Source organism: Antechinus flavipes, chromosome 1 (assembly GCF_016432865.1).
Source record: "Antechinus flavipes isolate AdamAnt ecotype Samford, QLD, Australia chromosome 1, AdamAnt_v2, whole genome shotgun sequence".
NCBI classification, from domain to species: domain Eukaryota; kingdom Metazoa; phylum Chordata; class Mammalia; order Dasyuromorphia; family Dasyuridae; genus Antechinus; species Antechinus flavipes.
Window position 1 is genome coordinate 185,295,373 of NC_067398.1, and position 20,216 is coordinate 185,315,588.

At 31.6% G+C, this 20,216-nt stretch overlaps 1 protein-coding gene across 4 annotated transcripts in view; it reads right to left on the reverse strand.

The window, feature by feature from the left end:
* Window positions 1–20,216, reverse strand: part of SKIC3 (SKI3 subunit of superkiller complex) — a 115,540-nt gene that overhangs the window by 70,126 nt on the left and 25,198 nt on the right. For all 4 annotated transcript variants that reach the window (XM_051993879.1, XM_051993863.1, XM_051993871.1 and 1 more), the window contains 11 exons: window positions 19,454–19,594; window positions 13,014–13,112; window positions 12,788–12,896; window positions 7,825–7,965; window positions 5,915–6,016; window positions 4,316–4,455; window positions 2,958–3,044; window positions 2,771–2,874; window positions 2,268–2,394; window positions 1,157–1,336; window positions 756–880 (listed from right to left, as the gene is read on the reverse strand). In XM_051993879.1, coding sequence (XP_051849839.1) covers window positions 756–880; window positions 1,157–1,336; window positions 2,268–2,394; window positions 2,771–2,874; window positions 2,958–3,044; window positions 4,316–4,455; window positions 5,915–6,016; window positions 7,825–7,965; window positions 12,788–12,896; window positions 13,014–13,112; window positions 19,454–19,594 — 1,355 coding nt within the window. The remainder of the gene's footprint in view (window positions 1–755; window positions 881–1,156; window positions 1,337–2,267; window positions 2,395–2,770; window positions 2,875–2,957; window positions 3,045–4,315; window positions 4,456–5,914; window positions 6,017–7,824; window positions 7,966–12,787; window positions 12,897–13,013; window positions 13,113–19,453; window positions 19,595–20,216) is intronic.

The following is a 20,216-nucleotide window of genomic DNA, read 5'->3' on the forward strand; positions in this document are numbered from 1 at the left end:
AAGTAGTAAAAAAAGAAAGCAAATAAAGAAAGCAAATAAAGAAAAGAAAGTAAAATAATAACACCTGAATTTTTAAAATTATAAATTTGAATAAATCTCATACATTCACATCTTGTGATATCCTATAAAAAAAATCTTATTTGTAATTTAGAATAACCAGATTAACAATGCAAAAATTTGTCCATTGAGATTCCTTTTTACAGTTCTGACATTTTTAATCCAATGGCACTCCAGTTTTCTGATCTCTCAATAGAAGGATTTATCCAGTTTGATTTACCTTATTTTACACATCCTCATCTTTCAATATACAGATTTCTAAAACACTGCAATAGGAATAATATCTATATTTGGGACTAATCATAATTTTTAATTTCATCACATTTCATTATTTTTATGAGCAATTTTCCTATACACAGGTACTTATAGAATTTTAACTAATGGAAGAAAACAATAATTACTTTACCTCCAAATAAAACCTATTACTCTGCAAGCCAGATTAAGCAAAATGGCAAGTAAATTGGTGATCCAACTATGCAGCGTTCTCACTTAAACAACTTACTGAAAACTATAGTGAAGAAAAATCCTCCCATGAACATAAACAACAAAAACTTGCTAAATGCTTTTTATGCATATAACATTAAGATCTTACTGCTACTGCCATACCCCTGATATTCCACATAGCACAAAGAGCCTTTAATACTAACAAAACAAACGATCTCATTAAAATGACTATGGTAAAATTTAAGACTACTTACTCAGCCACTGCTTGAGAATGCTGACCAGCCTTCAAGTAGTAGAGCCCTCTTCTAAGCCAGGCCCATTTTGCTGTTCCAGCACTCGCCTTTTCAGTTACAATTGTTAAAATAACCAATGCAGTTTCCTAATTTAAAAAAAAATCAGTCATAATTATAATTTTTAAAAGCAAAATTCATGTGTACACCTCTGAAATTATTCCTACATTAAAGAACAAAATTTTTATATCTTCTTAAAAATTTTATGTTGATTACGCTATTAAAATAAAGAGAAACATCACGGTCATGGTAAAAAACATTCTTTATAGCAAAAGGAAGACAACTACACCTGTTAAAATTAGTGTATGTAACTATAACAAAGATACTACAGGGAAAATGAATAAAAAGCAAAGGAGGAGACATACCATATCTTCAAGCTCCACGCTTAAATCAACTGCAGCAGCTCCAGATTCTTCATCTGTCTCATCTAGTTCAAAAGCTTTTCTGTAACACCCCCGGGCTCTGCTCTTGTCTCCAACTACCTCTCTGTAGTAATGTCCTAAATAGCGGAAAACTTTACCCATATAGGTGTCCAATTTTGCAGCCTTTAAATAAAAAACACATAGAAAAAATATAAATAGTAAAGTATGTTTGGAAGTGTAATTTTCAAAAACATGCAAAAGAGATGATAGTAGTAATTTGTTATCTGAATGTAAAATAGTTGATTAAATGTCTTTTTATAAAGGATTGGTTTAAAGCAAGGATGACAACTACTCTACAGTGATTAGAAAAAGCAAAGTCAACAAAATATTTGTTTTCCTATACATAAGTTACAATACTCGAGATATTTAAAAATTATAAAATACTGAAAACTATTTTGCTTTCAAAAAAATGCAAGATTTCTCACTGCTAACAAGCCATCAAAGAAAGGGTTTAGTTTTAATTAAGAAAATTATAAAGTTCAAGAGAACAGCAGAAAGATCCTTAGTAGAGGAATAAAGAGTCTCAACCAATTAGCTGTGCTATCAAGATAAAAGTTTGCCTTTGCATCTCATCTCCAAACTGAAAGAACAAATGCCCTCTTCAAGATCTCTTCTAATGCAACAATTCTAATATTCTAAGTCAACTAGACTATTATGGCAATATTATCATAGGGGAGACAGTCTAAAAATTACGTGGGAGCAAAGGATATTGTTAACTGGTTAATTCTCAGTTTCCTTTGGCAAATTTCTTTTCAAAAGCACTTTCTTTTCTAGTCTTTTAAAACTTCTTTGAAAGTCTGTCACAACAAAGCATTATCAAAAAACAATGAAACAACAGTTGTGTTGTTTGGCTTTGCTTTACTGTATTGTAAGGGAAGTCTTGACAAGAGGAAATATATTCAAAAGTAAGTGATTATAAAGAAAAGGCATCAATTTTTTAAAACTTTGTGAGAGATGTAACTTATAAAGAATTTGCCTGATATTTATAAATAATACCTGATCGATTCCATTTCAAAGTTGTAGCATGTAAAGTAGATATTAGTATTTTTCTCACCTTCAAAAACTGGGTAAGAGCTTTTGTTTTGTCTTTTCTTGTATCTTCACTCATGAACCAATATGTTAATCCAAGATAGTAATAATAATCAGCAACCTCAGTTTCTCTGTCAAGAGCTCTCTGAAATCTAAGAAAAAGAAAAAAAGTAAGGTTGTAGAATGTTTGTATTATGTATTTGGACATTCCAAAATGACATTATAAATGTTTGCATAAATTCTAAATGAACCCATTATGTTATTTTTTTAATTGATTGATGCCTAGCAAAAATACTTTTTTAAAAGCATACTAATTCTTTGGCATCCACTCTATGCTAAGTAATAAAATAAAGATACATGCATGATCTTTGCTTGCTGAACATTTCATGAGAATTTAATTAGACATGAAAAAGCTACAATGTATTTTAATTATACTAAATTATATATATGAAAAAAAATCATCCCCTCAAAATAGCAGAGAACTTTAAAAAGGATCAATTTATACAAATATGGATCCAATATCCCTACCCTTTCTCTGCCTTTGGGTAGTCCTTTTTGGTGAAATGAATCAGTGCCTCCAGGGCATGGACTGCAGCTAGGTTAGGATGAAAGGAAAGAAGTTCTTCCACAATCTGTAAAGAGAAATATTCTATTAATTTCATACAACAATTTCTATGTTTTTAGTTTTTTTAATTTAATTTTAATTAAAACTTACTTTTGAAGTTTTATCAGATAAGCCTTTGTTTAGATAAGCAAGTCCTTTGAGAACTAAAAGCTCTGGAATAGTATTTGCATCTGAGATCTAGGAAATAATTTTAAATTGTTGTTAAATCATTTATTACTGAATATTTTTTTCTTTTCATACAACACAACTTGTTTTTTAATCAAAGGATGACAACACTAAACTATAAAAGCGACAAAATTGCAGTATAGCAGCTCAATGGAAACTAGTTAATTCCCAGTTTCTTTCATGTTTATTTCCCAAAGAAATCTTTGTAATGATTTAAAATACTTCAGAATGGTGTAAAAAGTTTTGAAAATTCAATCTGACAAATATTTTGTTAAGAAGCTACTATGAATAAAAGATACTATAAAAACAAAGTTGGCACAAGACTCATACATTTTTCTTCTAAGGAGTTGATAATATACTTATAAAAATACAATACATATGAAAGGGAGATAAATCCATTCATACCAAAGTAAAATAGAGATAGTTATTAGACTCATTCTTAAATTTTAAGGAACTAGGGGCATCTGGGTGGCACAGTGGATAGAGCACCAGCTCTGAAGTCAGGAGAACCTGAGTTCAAATCTGGTCTCGGACACTTAACATTTCCTAGTTGTGTGACCCTGGGCAAGTCATTTAACTTCAACTGCCTCAAAAAAAAATAAAAATAAAAATAAAAAAAATTTAAGGAATTGTGATAGAATTTATGATAAATATTATATCATATTACACATGATATTATATTATGATGTAATCATGTTTAAGTATCAACAAAATTTTTTAAACAAACTCCACAATATTAAATATCTTGTTTGCTAACAACTTTTAAGAATAATGTACTTTGACGCTATTTTCTAATTAAGAATGCTTTCAAATTATAACACTAAGAATTAAGTATGGTTCCTTAAATTCAACTTTATTTTCTATGATTTCATTAACTTATGTGTCTGCAAAGAATTATTAATAAAAAGTAATTTGTATCATCATGCTATTTTTTTCAGTAGGTATAAGATATGTTCTTTTAACATTAAGAAATTAAAACCTCAAACCTGTTCTAAAATGTACTAATAACAGACAAGAGAACAGAAAAAAAAAAAAAAAAAACTTGTACTATACAGGGTCCATTTTTCTGGGCATTTAGTCACATTTACTAACAAACTGTGTTGCAATTTTTGGATGGAAAAGTCAAACAAGTGACTTGAGGAATACAGAAGTAAGTGGATTGCCATATAAGTCTTCTACATCTGATACTATAATGGGAACATATTTTAAGGCAAAGTTTTTAAAAAAGGAAAGACCTGATTGATGAAAGTTAAGAAAGGTTGAGGGAAAACCTCTAAATTTACCTGTTCTAGAATGGCAATTGCTTCTTCTGAAGAGTCATGATCTGAAAGCTGTATCAAGGCCTCTGCTTTCAAACGAAAGCAGAGATTCTTTTGATGAACATTTCTGCTAGGTGGACTGAGGTTTTCTATTGTTGTCAGAGCTAAGAAAATAAAAATTTGAATCTTTTCTTATAATGGATTTTAAGAATTATTGAATTAGCTGAGATATATGTTTCAAGAGAAGCATATATAACCAATATAGCACACAAGAAAAGCGTGATTATTAGAGATAGCAAAGAATTGGGAATCAGGAAGCTATGGGTCTGAAGCTGGTCATATATATGTAACTATGCACAAGTTAGCTCACTCATCAAAAGAGTTGTTCAGAGGATCAAATGAAATTACATATGTGAAACACTTTGCAAACTTAAAAGAATCATATAAATATAAGCTATTATTAACTTTTGCTAACACCTGTAAAATGAAACCACAGGACCATATAGTCTCAAAGTTCTTACAGCTCTAATCCTATATAATATATAGCTAAAGATGAAAGATTCACTGAACTTGATAAAAGAATACCTGAAATAATGATAAGAGCTATAACAAAAGATACTATATATTCTATCAATAACTTGGCATCTCAGAATACAACTTATTAAATAAGTTGAGACTTATCCCAAACCCCATTATCAAAAGACCTTGTCATAACTGAGCTATAAATTACATTCAAAATATAAATTTACATGCAATCTATAAGTTCCTTAGCAGAAAAAAAAAAAGGACACAAGTAGAACTGAGAGACCTTTTCTGGTCCAAAGACATAGCATAGAAGATCAAGGTTCCCTTATTCCTCCCTTATTTCAGCTGATGCCATTTTCAAAGTCAAACCTGTTCTAGATTTCCCTAACGATTTTCCTTTACACCTTTGGAGTAATTCAGCACCTTTAAGAATCATAAAAATCTCCTTTATTCTCCTAAAGTCTCCATATCTCCTAAAGTCCATCTACTACAGCCTCAAAATTCTGGGTGCAAAGAATCTTTCAAGAGAACCTGTCAGTTTTAATTGACAGGTTTTGTACATGAGAACCTACTAGATGATGGCTAAAGATTTAATTTGTCTAACACAAACACTTAGTCTTAAATAATTCTACATCTTAAAAAACACAATAAAGCACTGGAGTAACACAGAAATGATATTTCTCAAAATTAAAATAAAAGCTGACATTTATAAAGTGTTTTCAATTTCACAAAGTGTTTTACATATATTATTTTAATTGATACTTACAACAGTCCCTTATGGTAGATATGAAAGGTAATATTATTCCAATTCAAATAAGATGACATGTATAAAGTGCTTTGCAAGCCTGAGAGTGCTATATAAATGCTATCAATACCATTACTCTTATTGTTGCTATTATTATTATTATTTGATTAATAAGGATATAGGATTAAGAATAACCAATTCATACAAAAGACCAGGTTCAAAGCTGGGCCATTCTAACTCCAAGGTTATCACTTTTACCACTTCACCATGTTATCTTTTATACTGCTCTTGAAACAAACTATATAAACAAACTTCACTATATCTCAACTGTAAGATTTCAATAATATTGTTACCTTGATTGCAGGAAATAATGGCTTCTTTATAATGATGCATTTTCATTTGAGCCTCTGCCAGATGATACCATCCTACTACACAGACACTGCTTAGTTTTAATCCTAACAGAATAAAATAATCATAAAATCAGATTTATTGCTGATTGAGTTATACAGCTAACTTGGAACCTATAAAAATAACTGCTTATATTAATTTTATAACAATTTGAATCACTGAACAATAATGATTTTCATACACACATACTCTCACAAATTTTTATGTGTATGTATGTGTATGCATATGTGTGTGTATATATTTATACACACACATACACACATAGACACCCACCTATGTCTGTCATTAATATGAAGCACTATTATAACAGTAAAAGAAAATTGGTTTCCAAATTCCTCGGAATTTGAGTGTCACATATTATACAAAAGATCATAAGCTCAAAGATCTAGAGTCAGGAGCAATTTCTAAGGGCAAATATCCTAATGCTCTCATTTTGCAGATGAGAAAACTAAGTCCCAGTGAAGTTATATGACTTATACAAGGCCACACACAAGTTCTAAAACTTAAAAGAGGGAATTTAACCCAGGTCCTCTGATTCCAAAGCTATTATTTTTCTACATAAAATGTAGAATCCTTGAGTGATAGCAGTAAGACACTTAACAGGAAATTCTAAAATATTTACAGCATTGCTTTGCTATTTGCCCCTACTGAATTCTCCTCTGGGGGCTTTCTTGCCTCCTCTTTCCTCTGCTAAAGGAAAGGGTAAGTCACACCACAAGAATGAATGTTGAAGACTTCCAGTAGCTTTCAAACAATATTTTTCCAAAATGATTACCTTTTATTTTTCTCTAAGCAGCACAAAAACTGAGAATGAAATAGCTCCTGGTGAAACAAAGCATTAGGCTGAATTCAAGTTAATGTCCAGCACTAGATTACATGAAGAAGGCCCATACCAAAGATATGAAGATAAAAATTCTACAGTCCCTGACTTCAAGGAGGTAATGTTCTATTGGATAAGCTTTATTATTTGTTCAGTAGGAAACCTGTATGATTGATAGAAAAATCAACATATTAAAGAAATTCCATCAAAGTGGAATTTTAAAAGTACTTCCAAAACTTTTTGCTTTTCTTTTATTTTATGAATAAAAAAAATTTTTTTATGAAAGAAATGAAAAAATTTAAAATGCATAAAGGAATAAATGAGAAACAGAAAATTTCAAGTTCTTTGTATCCAAAAACAGAGAAAAACTAGACTTCCTGAAAAAATTTTCTAAATATTGCTAATTTGGAATTAATGTAAACTGATGGCTTATATAAGACTGTCAAGGTTTTTCTATGCAACTACATTCCAATATAATTATCTGTAAGAAAGTCAATAATCTGATTGATTTCTATTTTTCATATATTATGTTTACTGTTACTAACTACCCTAATCATTATGCTTGAATATGCAGAACTCACAGTTTCTAAAATATAAAGTTGTTGACATTTTTTATCATTTGTGAACTAAAGTAGCTCGAATAGATACTTCAATTTATCTTATAAGCATTCCTTTTATTTTTTTCCAGAATAGCAATTGATTCTATTGCATCAATACATTCAGTACCTTGGGTTTCATTCACTTATGAAGATCACTACCATCTATAATAGAAAATTATCTGAAGCTCAGAAATATTAAATGATTATCCAGGCTTGTCCAGCAGTGTCTATCAAAGGTTGCATTTTAACACAGGTCTTTTCAACATCCTTTATGACAGGCTTCCACTCTCAATCTTGCTAGTAAAATGGCTGTCTATTTTCTCTACATAGATTTTAAGTTCTTTAATTGCTAGCACTAAGTACTTAAAAACTGAATGAATAACACTTTTAGACCACAATTCTACTAATTAGTTTACTTTATGCATTATGTATTTACCTTTTGTTAAGTTTTTGGCAGCATCTTCATATTTTTTGTCTTTGAGGGCTTTTATGCCTAAGCCAATGAGGCCAGGACCACTTTCTGAGTTCTTCTCCACCAGTTGGTAACAGTACTGCAGGGCTTCATCAGTGAAACTTCCTGGTATAATGAAAAAAAAAAATTAATTCATCTGAATGAAATTTTAAGTGCCAGGTTCACATTAATTTTTAAAGTTAGGTTGAATATTTTTAAAAATCACAGAAAAAACCCACAATAACAGAAAAGGTTTTTGTATCACTTCCAGCATAGCCACATTGCTCTCCTAATTCCTAAATGTCATAATGGCCAAAACTTTCAAAGAAAATTTGCTCTTAATTAAGAACCTTTATTGTAAATAAAAAATAGTGTGAATTTGATTAGCAGTCTAATGTTACAAACTGGTCTTAATTTTTCATGCATATCTTACTACCAACCAATTTTTCTTATCTTTCTTCCTTTGAATGAAATCCTTTATTAGACTAGTAGCCTTAGTACAACAAAGTTATATTTAAAATGTTTTATAATCTTTTAGTCTTCCTTTTTCAAGATGTCAATTCTATATATCAATCATCAACCAATACAAAAACATATGCTTTATATAGTAAGCCCATAAAATTAATTTCATGATCTACTTGAAGGAAACAAACATAAAACAAATAACAATCTAAATTATATTATGTATGCAAATATATTCTCATTTTTTTTTTGCTGGCCTCAATCAAATCTTACAATCTTTCACTCCCATCCTTAAAAATATTTGAGATAAAATAAAGGGCTTAATCTCAACTATTTGGGGGAGGAGAGGAGAAATAAAAGAAATAAAATGTGAAAAGCAAAAATTCTTAAAAAGAAATAGCTTTAACTGAACTATAATATTCTTGAGAACAAAACCAATATATATGTTCTTGTGGGAACTGAGTGTGGACCACAACATAGCATTCTCATTCTCTCTGTTGTTATTTGCTTACATTTTCTTAGTTTTTTTTTTCCTTCTTGATCTGATTTTTCTTGTGCAGCAAGATAAACTATATAAATATGTATACATATATTTGACTTAATATATATTTTAACATATTTAACATGTATTGGACTACCTGCCAGATAGAGAAGGGGGAGAGGGGAAGGAGGAGAAAATTTGGAACAAAAGGTTTTGCAAGGGTCAATGCATATATTTTGTAAATAAAAAGCTTTAATATAAAGTTAAAAAAAAAAAACAATGTGTTCTACATTTTTACATGTCCAATATCTAACAGAAAACTATACATAGTAGATATTCAAAAAATGGCTGTTGAAAATGATCTTTTAATCAAATTCTCCTACATATAGAATATTAGTGGGCTTAAGCAAAAAAGGTATATTAGTATTCTCAAAAATTTGATCTATTAACAATTAACACTACGACATAAGTCATGTTATGTTGATTAGTCAGAACTAATCACCTCCAAAAAAATAAACAAATACTATGTTTTCATTTTATAATGCCTACTTATGGGAAGTTACATAAAACACAACTACTTTGAGTCAAAAAACTAGTCTCAATCCTCAAAAGCATAATAGACAACTCTAGTTATTTAATGACCTTTATTATAGTACAATGGGGAACTAGGCGACAGTGAATCAAGTACCAGGCCTAGAGTTAGGAGGGCCTGAATTCCGATCTGGTCACTGATACTTGCTAGCTGTGTGATCCTGGAATTGCGTCTTAAATCTGTTTGCCTTAGTTTTCTCAACTGTAAAATGAATTGGAGAAGGAAATGGCAAACTACTCTAGTATCTATGACAAGAAAATCACAAGGTCATGGAGAATCAGACAACTGAAATGATTCAACAACAATATCATAGTATAAATCACCAAGATTTGTATATAAATCATTATAATGTGTCCAGAGCACTGATCTTCAAAGAAGGGGTTAGGACCTAAAAATTAACCCTAAGAAGAAAGTAGAAGAGAGCTAGCATCCCACTATCCCTATGCTAACAAATCATGTCTCTACCATATCTATCCCTATTCCCTACACTTCTTTGTTTAAATTTCCAACTTTCTCACTTTTGGACCAGCTGTCCATCACCTCAAGGGAATTATAACCTAACCAGTATGAACCTACAGCAATAGCTATGCAGATGGCACTGGAAAAATTTGATATTCTCTCACCCACTTCCCCCAGCTCCACTCTGGCAGTAGGTACTCCTAAGGAATGCTTTTATGGAAGTAACAGTTAATAAAATGTCCCACTTTCCTTTTTACTTTGGATGGGACAGAATATATTTCAAATGATAATCTGACATGGATAGTACACTTCAATCATTTGCTTCTCAGATCCCTATTCCCTGAGTACAAAAAGTCATAATTAACTTCAGAATATTTGACCAGTGGAGCACCCTGGGCAACACAAGAGCTAGGTAAGCTGTGGTTACCTGAAACAGCAGCATTCTTGCTGTATATCCTTTCTCTATTATAGCTATGTAAATCTCAATTTACCAGTAGTCAGATATGTACAAGTGTTTTCTTTTGTTCCAATACTGAACTTAAAGTACTAGATCAACTCCCCAAGATATTTCAAACCATGTAATGGTAATAGTTATAACAACAGTAGATAAGTAGTATTCCTAAAGCCCATATTGACTTAGAAAATATAGTAATAATAATAATAAATTACACTTCCTTACACTGTTATTCTATTGTTCTTGGTCTTCACCCTAAAACCCTCCCACCTTTAATTACCCCTACTTTCAACTCCCCAGGAAAATCCCTTAATATCTACCTACCACCTTAATATTAGCACTTGGATCATTACTGAATTAATATAGCTCATTTGTTTCAATTTGTCTGTTCTGTTTTTATTAGTCTGTAATCTTATGTAGAGGGTAAAGTCTGTTCCCTTATGTCTATCAAAAAAAATACAGCAAATTATTTTATGTCCTGTGAGAGTACAAACTTAAGTTAAATTAAACTATATTAAATACTTGCTATATGCAAGGCACTGTATACCATGCAAAAAACAGAATCTGTTCATATTTATTAGTGAACAACACTCATCATTTTTAAAAGAGTATCAAAGTTTTTCCATTTGGTCTGTCTCATCTCTCTCACTAGGGAAGGTGGAGTCCAAATGCCATAAGATAGAAGGAAACAAAATGACAACTTACCATTTTTGTCTTTCTTAGAGAAGGCTAGTCCTGTTCTATTATATTTATTAACAGTGGCAAATTTAATTAAAAAATAAAAACTCTTGGTTGAAAGGCAGTGTTTACCATAAATATGAAAATCATACCCTTCCTATTACTGAAGAATCATGTGAGGGTCTTTTCCTTAAAAAGCATGCATCTTTTTCTTTTAAGATATCTTATTGGTTTCTTTTGTCTTTGTATCATGGGTATTTCTGGAGAAAACATTCCATTCCCTCCAGAAAGAGCCTTTCTTTTTAAGAAAAACAACTAAGCAATAACATTCTCTTACAACAAAGGCATCAAAATCATCACATAGCTGCAAAACTTCCTAACAGAGGATCAGACTAAAATCTAAATGGCAAATGTTTAACAAAATAAATTAAAAATACAACATAACAATGTTCATTTGTGTTTTTTCTAAGTCAATATGGGCTTTAGGAATTCCATTCTACTTAAGTTTGACATTACTATCCTAAAATATCCCAATTTGACAGTATTTTACAACATTCTGCCCAACTGAATACATTTCGTTATATGTTGTCTATATCAGTCATTTGATTTTTCAATTAGTTTTTCTACTTTTTGTATTTTCATATACACTATTGAAGTCAATTGAGTAAACAATCTTCTGATTCTGCTATTTCATTCTGAATTAGTTATTACAAATCTTCCCATGTTTCTTCTGAATTTCTTACATTCATCATTTCTCACTTGACAATGATGATCCACTGCATTCACATATCAATGTTTTCAGTTTTCAATTATCCCCCAATGGGTTGTGATAAATATTTTAAGATGGACCTTTGTTTTTGTTTTTGAGCTTTCAGTTTCCTTCTGGAATATACTGAACAATAAACTGTACAGTTAGTCACTTCTCTTACATAATTCCAATCTTTTCCCAGAAAAACTGGACCATATCATAGCTCTAACACAAGTGGAAATGTCTGTTATTTGTTTTTCCAATGCATCTCCATTATTTCCCCCATTTTTGATCATTTGCTGATTTTGTGGTTGTTGAAATCTGAACTTCTCTTAACATTAGTGACTTAAAGTACTTTCTCAAGTGGTCATCCATGGTTTCCAATTTTTACTTTTAAAATTTCATACTACTCATTCTTACTTCTTCCAGACCTTTCTGAAGTTTGACATTAATCAAATTAGCAAAGTGTAACAATATAACTCTCTTGAGTTCTTCTCCCACTACTCTAACTTTTATTTTCTATGTTATTGGCTCTAGCCTTCCTGTAAAAATTTCCCTAAAGTTTTACTTTCTGAGTCCATTGCTAGAACTAAACTTAAATGGAAAAAAAATTTAACATGTATTTATCAGAACTCAATTCTTTTGTGTTTACTTGTATTCTGTTATTTCAAGTATAATATTATAAATTCTTACTTTTCCCATATTCTACTACATATTCTTCCATCTTCGTTATACTAATGTATTTTCACAACTGATAAAATATGCCTCATAGTTCACTTACTTTTAACTTTTCTGATGCCAAATGACTTTGATCTTTTCCCAACTTCTTCATGTTACTGTTCATTTCCTATTTTTCCTTCAATCTAGGTCTTCACAAAGTTTTATTGATCTTAAGTCTTCTATTCTATGAGGCATACACTTTCTTTCTCCAATTAGACCTTCATCCCTTGAAGCTAAGAATCATCTCTTATACTTTCTTTATTCACTTATGTGACCTGTTAACTAATCACTTGAACATAATATGTATTCAATAATGAAAACAAAAATTTTAAACGCAAAAAATTTTCAACTTACCTGACTGAATTAAATGTAAGCAAAGCATTTCCAATGGATAAGATACAGTAGGATAGATGTTCATCATACCTTCACAAGCCTTCTTCATCCTAGCAGTCTCATAAGGAAACTTAAAGATATAAAGACAAAGTAAAATTAAAAATTCATATTAATAAAACATTTCTAAATAGTTATTCTGTGGACATATATGTCAGAATTTTTGTAAAAAAAAAATTGAAAATCTTACTTTAGATAAACACTGAATGAAGTGTCTATAAAGTGTTTCATGGTCTTCACTAGGAACATTATCTGAAGAGCTCAAAGCATTTTCAAATGCAATGAAAAGCTAAAAAGACAAGAAGTTATGGACAGGATTATAGCACACTAAATTCCAAATATGAGTGGAGACTTTATACTTTAAAAAAAATAGTGTTAATTATTTCTTAGCAAATTCAATAAAAACTTGAAAATAGAACTAAGAAATGCCTAAATGTTTTCACTAAATGACCCACCAAACCAAATATTCTGCTTCTGATTACAAAGAATATTTGACTTCCATGTCCTCCACTTCAAATCAATTCAATGAATAAATATAACTCTTAAGAAAAAAAATTAAAAGTTTCTATTTTCAACAAGGTTACATTTTTATGCATATATACAAAACAGATAAAAGGTAATCTGGGGCTGAGAGAGTGGGCACTAACAGCTAGAAGGACAAAGAAAAGCCTAATGTAGAAAGTGATGTTTGAGTTGAAAATTAAAGCAAGGATTCCATGAAGCAGAGTGAAAAAACCATTGCAAGCAAAGAAGAATACTAATATAAAGGCACAGTGCCAAATAAGAGAATATTAAGAATAAGGAACAGCAAGGTCAATCATCTGAAGCACACAGTATATGGAGGATACTAATGATTATGACATATAGAAACAGAAACTCTTAAGATTGAGATTATGATTGTGAATGCCTATAAATGGTAAGAACAGAAGTTTATATTTGATTCTAGGGGGAAAAGAAAACCATTAGAGTTTATTTAAATGTGAACAGGGGAAAGGGGATAAGAGTTGGGGTGGTCAGAGCTAAGAAAATCACTTTTACAACCTTTGTGAAAACAGATTAGAGAGTATAGCAATTAGAAGGCCACCATTACCAAGAGAAGATAAAGGCCTGATGTAGGATTGTTGGTATGTCAATAGAGATAAGGGTTCGTTATTTGCATTTTTGATTTTCTTCCCGAGTTATTTTTACCTTCTGAATCCAATTCTCCCTGTGCAACAGGAGAACTGTTCGGTTCTGCAAATATGTATTGTATCTAGGATATACTGCAACATATTTAACATTTATAGGACTGTTTGCCATCTTGGGGGGGGGGGGGTAGGGGTAGAGGGAGGGAGGGGAAAAAAATCGAAACATAAGCGAGTGCAAGGGATAATGTTGTAAAAAATTACCTTGGCATGGATTCTATCGATACAAAGTTATTATTAAATAAAATAAAATTTAAATTAAAAAAAAAAAAGAGATAAGGGTTCGTATATGAAAGAGATCATTTACAGAGAAATAGCAAAATATGGCAACTGATTAGATGTGCATAATGAAAATGTAGGTTCAAGAATAACACTGAATTATTAAGAGAGTCTTCTCCAAGGAGACTGAAAAGCTCATCATCCTCTATAAAGAGGATTAATCTCTGAATCTAAATTTTCTTTTAAATCATGTTCATTTTTAGCCAATTGTTACTTCAGGGTAAAATGTATTCTAGCTAATTAGTCAAATGCAGTAATTTTTATTTCATCTGAAATTGCTTCCTTAATCACCCAAATGTTACCTCTTAATTTCAGTATTCAATTAATAAATGTGGTCAGACTGTCCTTCATGATTTAACAGGTTATGTATACCCTGTTTCTTGGTTTTTGCTTTTCAACAATAAAAATTCTATTTTGAAAAATTCTCACCAAAAGCTTCTACATATTTCTTTTCATTGTCTCTCTTCCTCCTCCTCCTCCTCCTCTTCCTCTTCTTCTTTCTCCTCCTCTTCTTCTTCTTCCTCCTCCTCTTCTTCTTCCTCCTCCTCCTCCTCTTCTTCTTCCTCTTCCTCTTCTTCTTCCTCTCCTCTTCTTCTTCCTCTTCTTCTTCCTCTTCCTCTTTTTCTTCCTCTTCTTCTTCCTCCTCCTCTTCTTCTTCCTCTTCTTCTTCCTTTTTTTCTTCTTCTTCCTCTTCTTCCTCCTCCTCCTCTTCTTCTTCTTCTTTTCTCTCTCTCTCTCAATTTGAAACTTCACCTGACCTATTACACTTTTGTCAAAAGTATGGAATCTAAAATTGCATGCTGTATTCCATATACACCTGCAACACAATTTCACATGTTTCTAGGAATCTGAGAATTGTAATATACATGTAGAGATTATGTTTCTGTTTAGTTGTAGTTTGGTTTCTGATTCCACTGCTTTCTAAAAGTAGCAGTAAGGTGGATTATCGGTCCAGAAGAAAATTAAGAAAGGTTGTTGTCCTATCTTCTAAGTTAGTAGTGTTACACTCAAACAGAAAAAGGGAACAATAATCCATACCTAAGGATTCCTATGGGTCACATATTGACAATTTTAATATGCAATATTATTTGTGTTTTCTTATATTTTTACATATTATTAATATTTCCCAATTACATTTTAATCTGGTTTGAGTCACATTTAGTAGTGCTGTGGATCAACTGTTTGATACCACTACTTTAAATGATTCTTCTATTAAGTGTAAGTTTCTTTTGAAACAGTCATTAAAACTAAAGTTCAGCATCAAAGAAAAAAAGTGAATTAAAGTCATTAAGGATAGAAAAGCTAACATTTAAAAGACAATTACAAATTGCTCAAAAACAACACCCAAAAATTACTGGGTAACATAATCAATAGTCATAAAATTGTCTTGCAGAAAAAGATGACAGAAATCATCAAGTAATAGAATTCAGAGCTGAAGGGAATTAGGGATTAATTAATCAAATACTCTCATTTCAAAGACAAGGAAATTGAATCTGAGTGAGGTAAAATGATTTAATGAAAATGACACTAATAGCAGAGGGCAGAGCCAGGACTAGAACCAAGAACCAACAACACCTGATCAAATGCTTTTTCAATTACACTCCCTTTAAAAGATTTATAATAGGATAAGATCATTAAAAAATTTAAAGTCTAAGAATCACAGCTCAGAAAGCATAATCTAGATATAAAGAATAAAAAGCATTTGTTTACTCCTTGTCATTTAAATTTGCATTGTTTAAAAAGATTTAAAAGACCCAGAAAAACATTTAGTTAAGTTGAATGAATTACAAAAATTTTTAGCCTTCAAGACATTAAATTCTAACCATGATTAATATATATCTTTGGTTGTATTATTTGGAGAAAAATGGAAATTGTTAAAAATGACTTTGGCTTCTCACTTCTCTTGGTAGTTGTTACTGACAATTCAGTGGAAGAGCTAACATACAACAAGGGATTCAAAGTCTAGAATTCTATGAGCAAGTCCTATCCTCATCCCAGAAGTAAAGGAGCCACATAATTTCTGTTCCTAAAAGGAGTCAGGAACTCATTTTATTAAGTACAAGATTCTAAACAAAACACTTTTTGCTTTCTAATATTAATTTTTATGATATTTTCTATTTTCAATGAAAGGACATTAAAGGCTTAAAAAAAAATCTTTTCCTTAATTGTTATTCCCCCTCTTCTCATAAAAATGTCAACTACTGGCCCAAGTGCCTACTTCTTTCATCTAGAAATTCTTTATGAGGCTCTCTCTGAACATTAAAATTTTGGGTCATAGAACTCTAAAGAACCACATGTAAAGACAAGCAAGCTATAACACACTGCCAATCAATCAATCAACAAGTATTTATTTTGTGTCTACCAATTGCTTAGCCCTTAGAATAAAACTACAAAAAATGAAACAAACCCTCCTCACAAGGAGCTTAAATTGAGGAAACAACAAATATATAAGAAAAAATGTACAGCATAAATATAAAGTTAAAACAAACATATAAAAAGCAAATAGAAGGTAGCTTGAGAGAGAGTCACTAGTAGTTGGAACCATCAGGAAAAGCTTCATGCAGAAGATGGTGATTGAGTTTAAAAAGTACATTCTAGTCATGAGGAATAGCCAGTGTAATGATATATAGATATAAAGATATATAGAGAAGAATGATGTGAGAAACAAAAAGGATGACAGTGGATCAGAGTGCAAGAGGAAGAGTAATGTTCAGTGAAAATAGATAGGTTACAACTAATTGTGAAGGATTCTAAAAACTAACAAAAGGGAATTTCTATTATATTCTATAAGCAATAAGAAGTATTTATTGCTTATAATACTGAAATTGATAAGTAGGAGAGATGGTCAGATCTTCACTCAGGAAAAATTTCTTTGTAGTGGTACAGAAATAGAGTGGCATGGAGAAAGGCTCAAATCTAAGTAGCCCAATTTGGAGGCTGCTGCAATAATCTAGGCAAGAAGCCATGAGAGCATCAATTAAGGTGGTAGCTATATAAATAAAAAGGAGTTAGAGGTGAGAGATGGTGTAGAAGTAAAAACAGCAAGTTTTAGCAACTGATTAAAGATGTGGGAGTCCAGAATCATGCTGAAATTTTGAATCCAGTAATCAAGAAAAGGGGTAGTGCTTTCAATAGAAACAGAAAAAGTCTGGAAGAATGGAAGGTTTGGAGGGGAAAATAATAAGTCACATGGTGAGTTTAAAACGTCTCTGCAACTTGCAGTTTGAAATGTCCTATAAACAAAGGTGACATAAGACAAAATCTCAAGAAAGAAACTGGAACTGAAACAATAGAATAGGAAATCATCTGTATGGATGTGATAGTTAAACATACTGCAAGTGATGAAGTTACTGAGAGGGGATTTGCAAGGGGAAAAAAGAAAGCCTAGACCAGCACCCTGCCAAACACATATAAATAGCAGGTGTATCCTTTGGATAAGTCAGCAAAGAAGACTAAGATAAAGTAGCAAGACAAGTAGGAGACAAAAAAGGAGAGAAAAATGTCACAAAGGAAGAGAGTCCAGAAATAGAAGATAATCAATAATACAGAATGAAGCACACAAATCAAGGACTATGAATGAGAAAAGGCTAGCCAGATTTGGCAATTAAGAGAGCACCAATAATTTGGACAGTGATTTCAGTTAAGTGACAGGTCACTTACATAGACAGAATACAGAAAACATGGGGAGTAATGAAAGAAGAGAAAGTACTGATAAATGCTTTTTGATTTGAAGTGAAGGCAGTTTTTTCAAGGCATTTGGCTGAAAAATATAAGATGATTGAAGGAAGGGATGATACTGTTTGGTAAAATTTTTTTAAGGATAAGTAAGACTTTTTGAAGCATATTTAAAGCCAGTAGGAAAGGAATTAATTAAGAGAAAAAAATAAAAGATTTGAAAAAGAGACTGATAAAGGATGCGATCTGCTGGAGAAAGGGAAGGGGGAAAAGATGAGATGTAAGAGATGGGGTCAAGTGAACATGTAGAAGATGGCTTGACAAGAAAAAATGCTTGCCTTTGTCAGAGATGGGAAGGAAAAAAAAAGATGTCAAGATATTTTGTGATGAAAAAGGTAGAAAAGGGAATTCACATCATATCATCTCATATTTTCTCAGTAAAATAAAAGGTCTTCAGCTGAGAAGGAAGGGTTGGGCAAGAGCAAGGCTGAGGAGGTAAGAGAAATTCAGAATAGTTTTCATTGAGGAATGAGGGAATCTATTTAAGAAGAAATAAAAAGACTGCCTTGCTACAGTGAAAGTACCCGAACATGCTAACATGAATTTCTACTATAATCAGTCAGCAGCTCATGAGTAGACATGGAAGAGAAGCTTGGTAGGAGTAATCTAGGACTGAGGCTTGGCAAAAATAGGGAAAAGAAGAAAGGAATTATAATGTAGAGGACAATATAGGGTTGAAACAGTTAGGTGCTAGATTGAGACTGAAAAAGGAAGAAAGTGAAGAGCAGGGTTAATATTAATAGCCTGAGAAAGTACTGAGATGGAAAAAGAATAGGGATCTTTGCGAAGGTGAAAAACAGGGTCACAAAAGAGGTAACAGCATAGGGAGAAAAAAAAAAAAGAATAAAGAAGAGGTTATGGCCAGATATGAAAATATGTTTCTGATCAAAGAAGATCACTGGTGAGAAATCTTGTGAATTAGTTAATGTAATGATAAAGCTGAAATAATAAAGCAAGCTATGGACTTTAAGAAAGCTAGAAACTTGGGGTAAAGGGGTTTGAGGAAACTTTTAAGTAGTTATTAAAGTCTTCCCAGGCAAGAGCTGAGGAGGAAAGGAAAATGAACCAGATATTTAACTCCAAGAAAAGAGAGAATGCCTGGGTGTTGGAATATCACAACTATCGTAACTCAGATTGGCTAGAAATAAGTGAACTTTAAGAGGAAATGCTACTCATCGCAGGAAAAACGTCCTCAGAAGAACTATCCAAAAGTAGAATGGACTGCCTCAGAAAATAGTGACTGTCCCCTCATTTAGGGTTACAATCAAAAGCCAGATGATTATTTATTGAGTTTGTGACAGAAGGTAAAGGTTGAATTAGATGGTTACTTAGATCAAGAATAAGTATTTAACTGAACAAACATTAAAAACCTTTTGATTCTAAAATTCTGTCAACTATATAACTATATATTATATATGCAAAATAAAATTACCAACTGCTGAATTTCATCATTTTCTTCTTCTGTACTCTCAGCCAGTAACTGAGTTAACTTTATCCACAGCTGGTAAATCTCTTGATTTTCTGCACCATCTTCCTTCCTTATTTTGATCAGTCTCTGCCATGTACGAGCCACCTAGCCAAAAGGAGAAATGACGTAATATTCCAAAAAATGAAAAGCTTGTTCACAAAATGACCAAGCTAATATTCTGAACTTTATTTTTATAAAGTTATATAAATATTAGTTTTTAAAATGACATTTAGAAGCAGCAGATATACTAAACTTTAATTGAAAACAGACGAAACAAATCCACTCCATCCAATAAATATTTATTAAGAACCTACTGTGTGCCAGGTACTATGCTAATTGCTAGTAATGCAAAGATTAAAAAAAACAAAAGTTTCTATCTTCAAGAAACTTATTTTTTATTGGAGAAATCCACATGTACACAGAAAAATAAATAGAAAACACAAACAGGAAAGCAATTTCCAGAGGAGAGCACCAATAATGGACAATTGGGCTAGACCATCTGGTCGAGATGGCTGAGCCATGACAAAAGCAATGATTTTATGAGGCAGAGGTGAGAGAGAGAGCAAAGCAGGAATGGGGACAGACTATGCAGAATCACAGAAAGCTAAGAAATGGATAATGATACATGGGGGACATCAAGCATACCAGTTTCCCTGGAACATGAAATGCAGAAAAGGAAAGTATCGTTCCAGAAAGCCTAGAAATGCAGGTTAAAATCAGCTTTTGA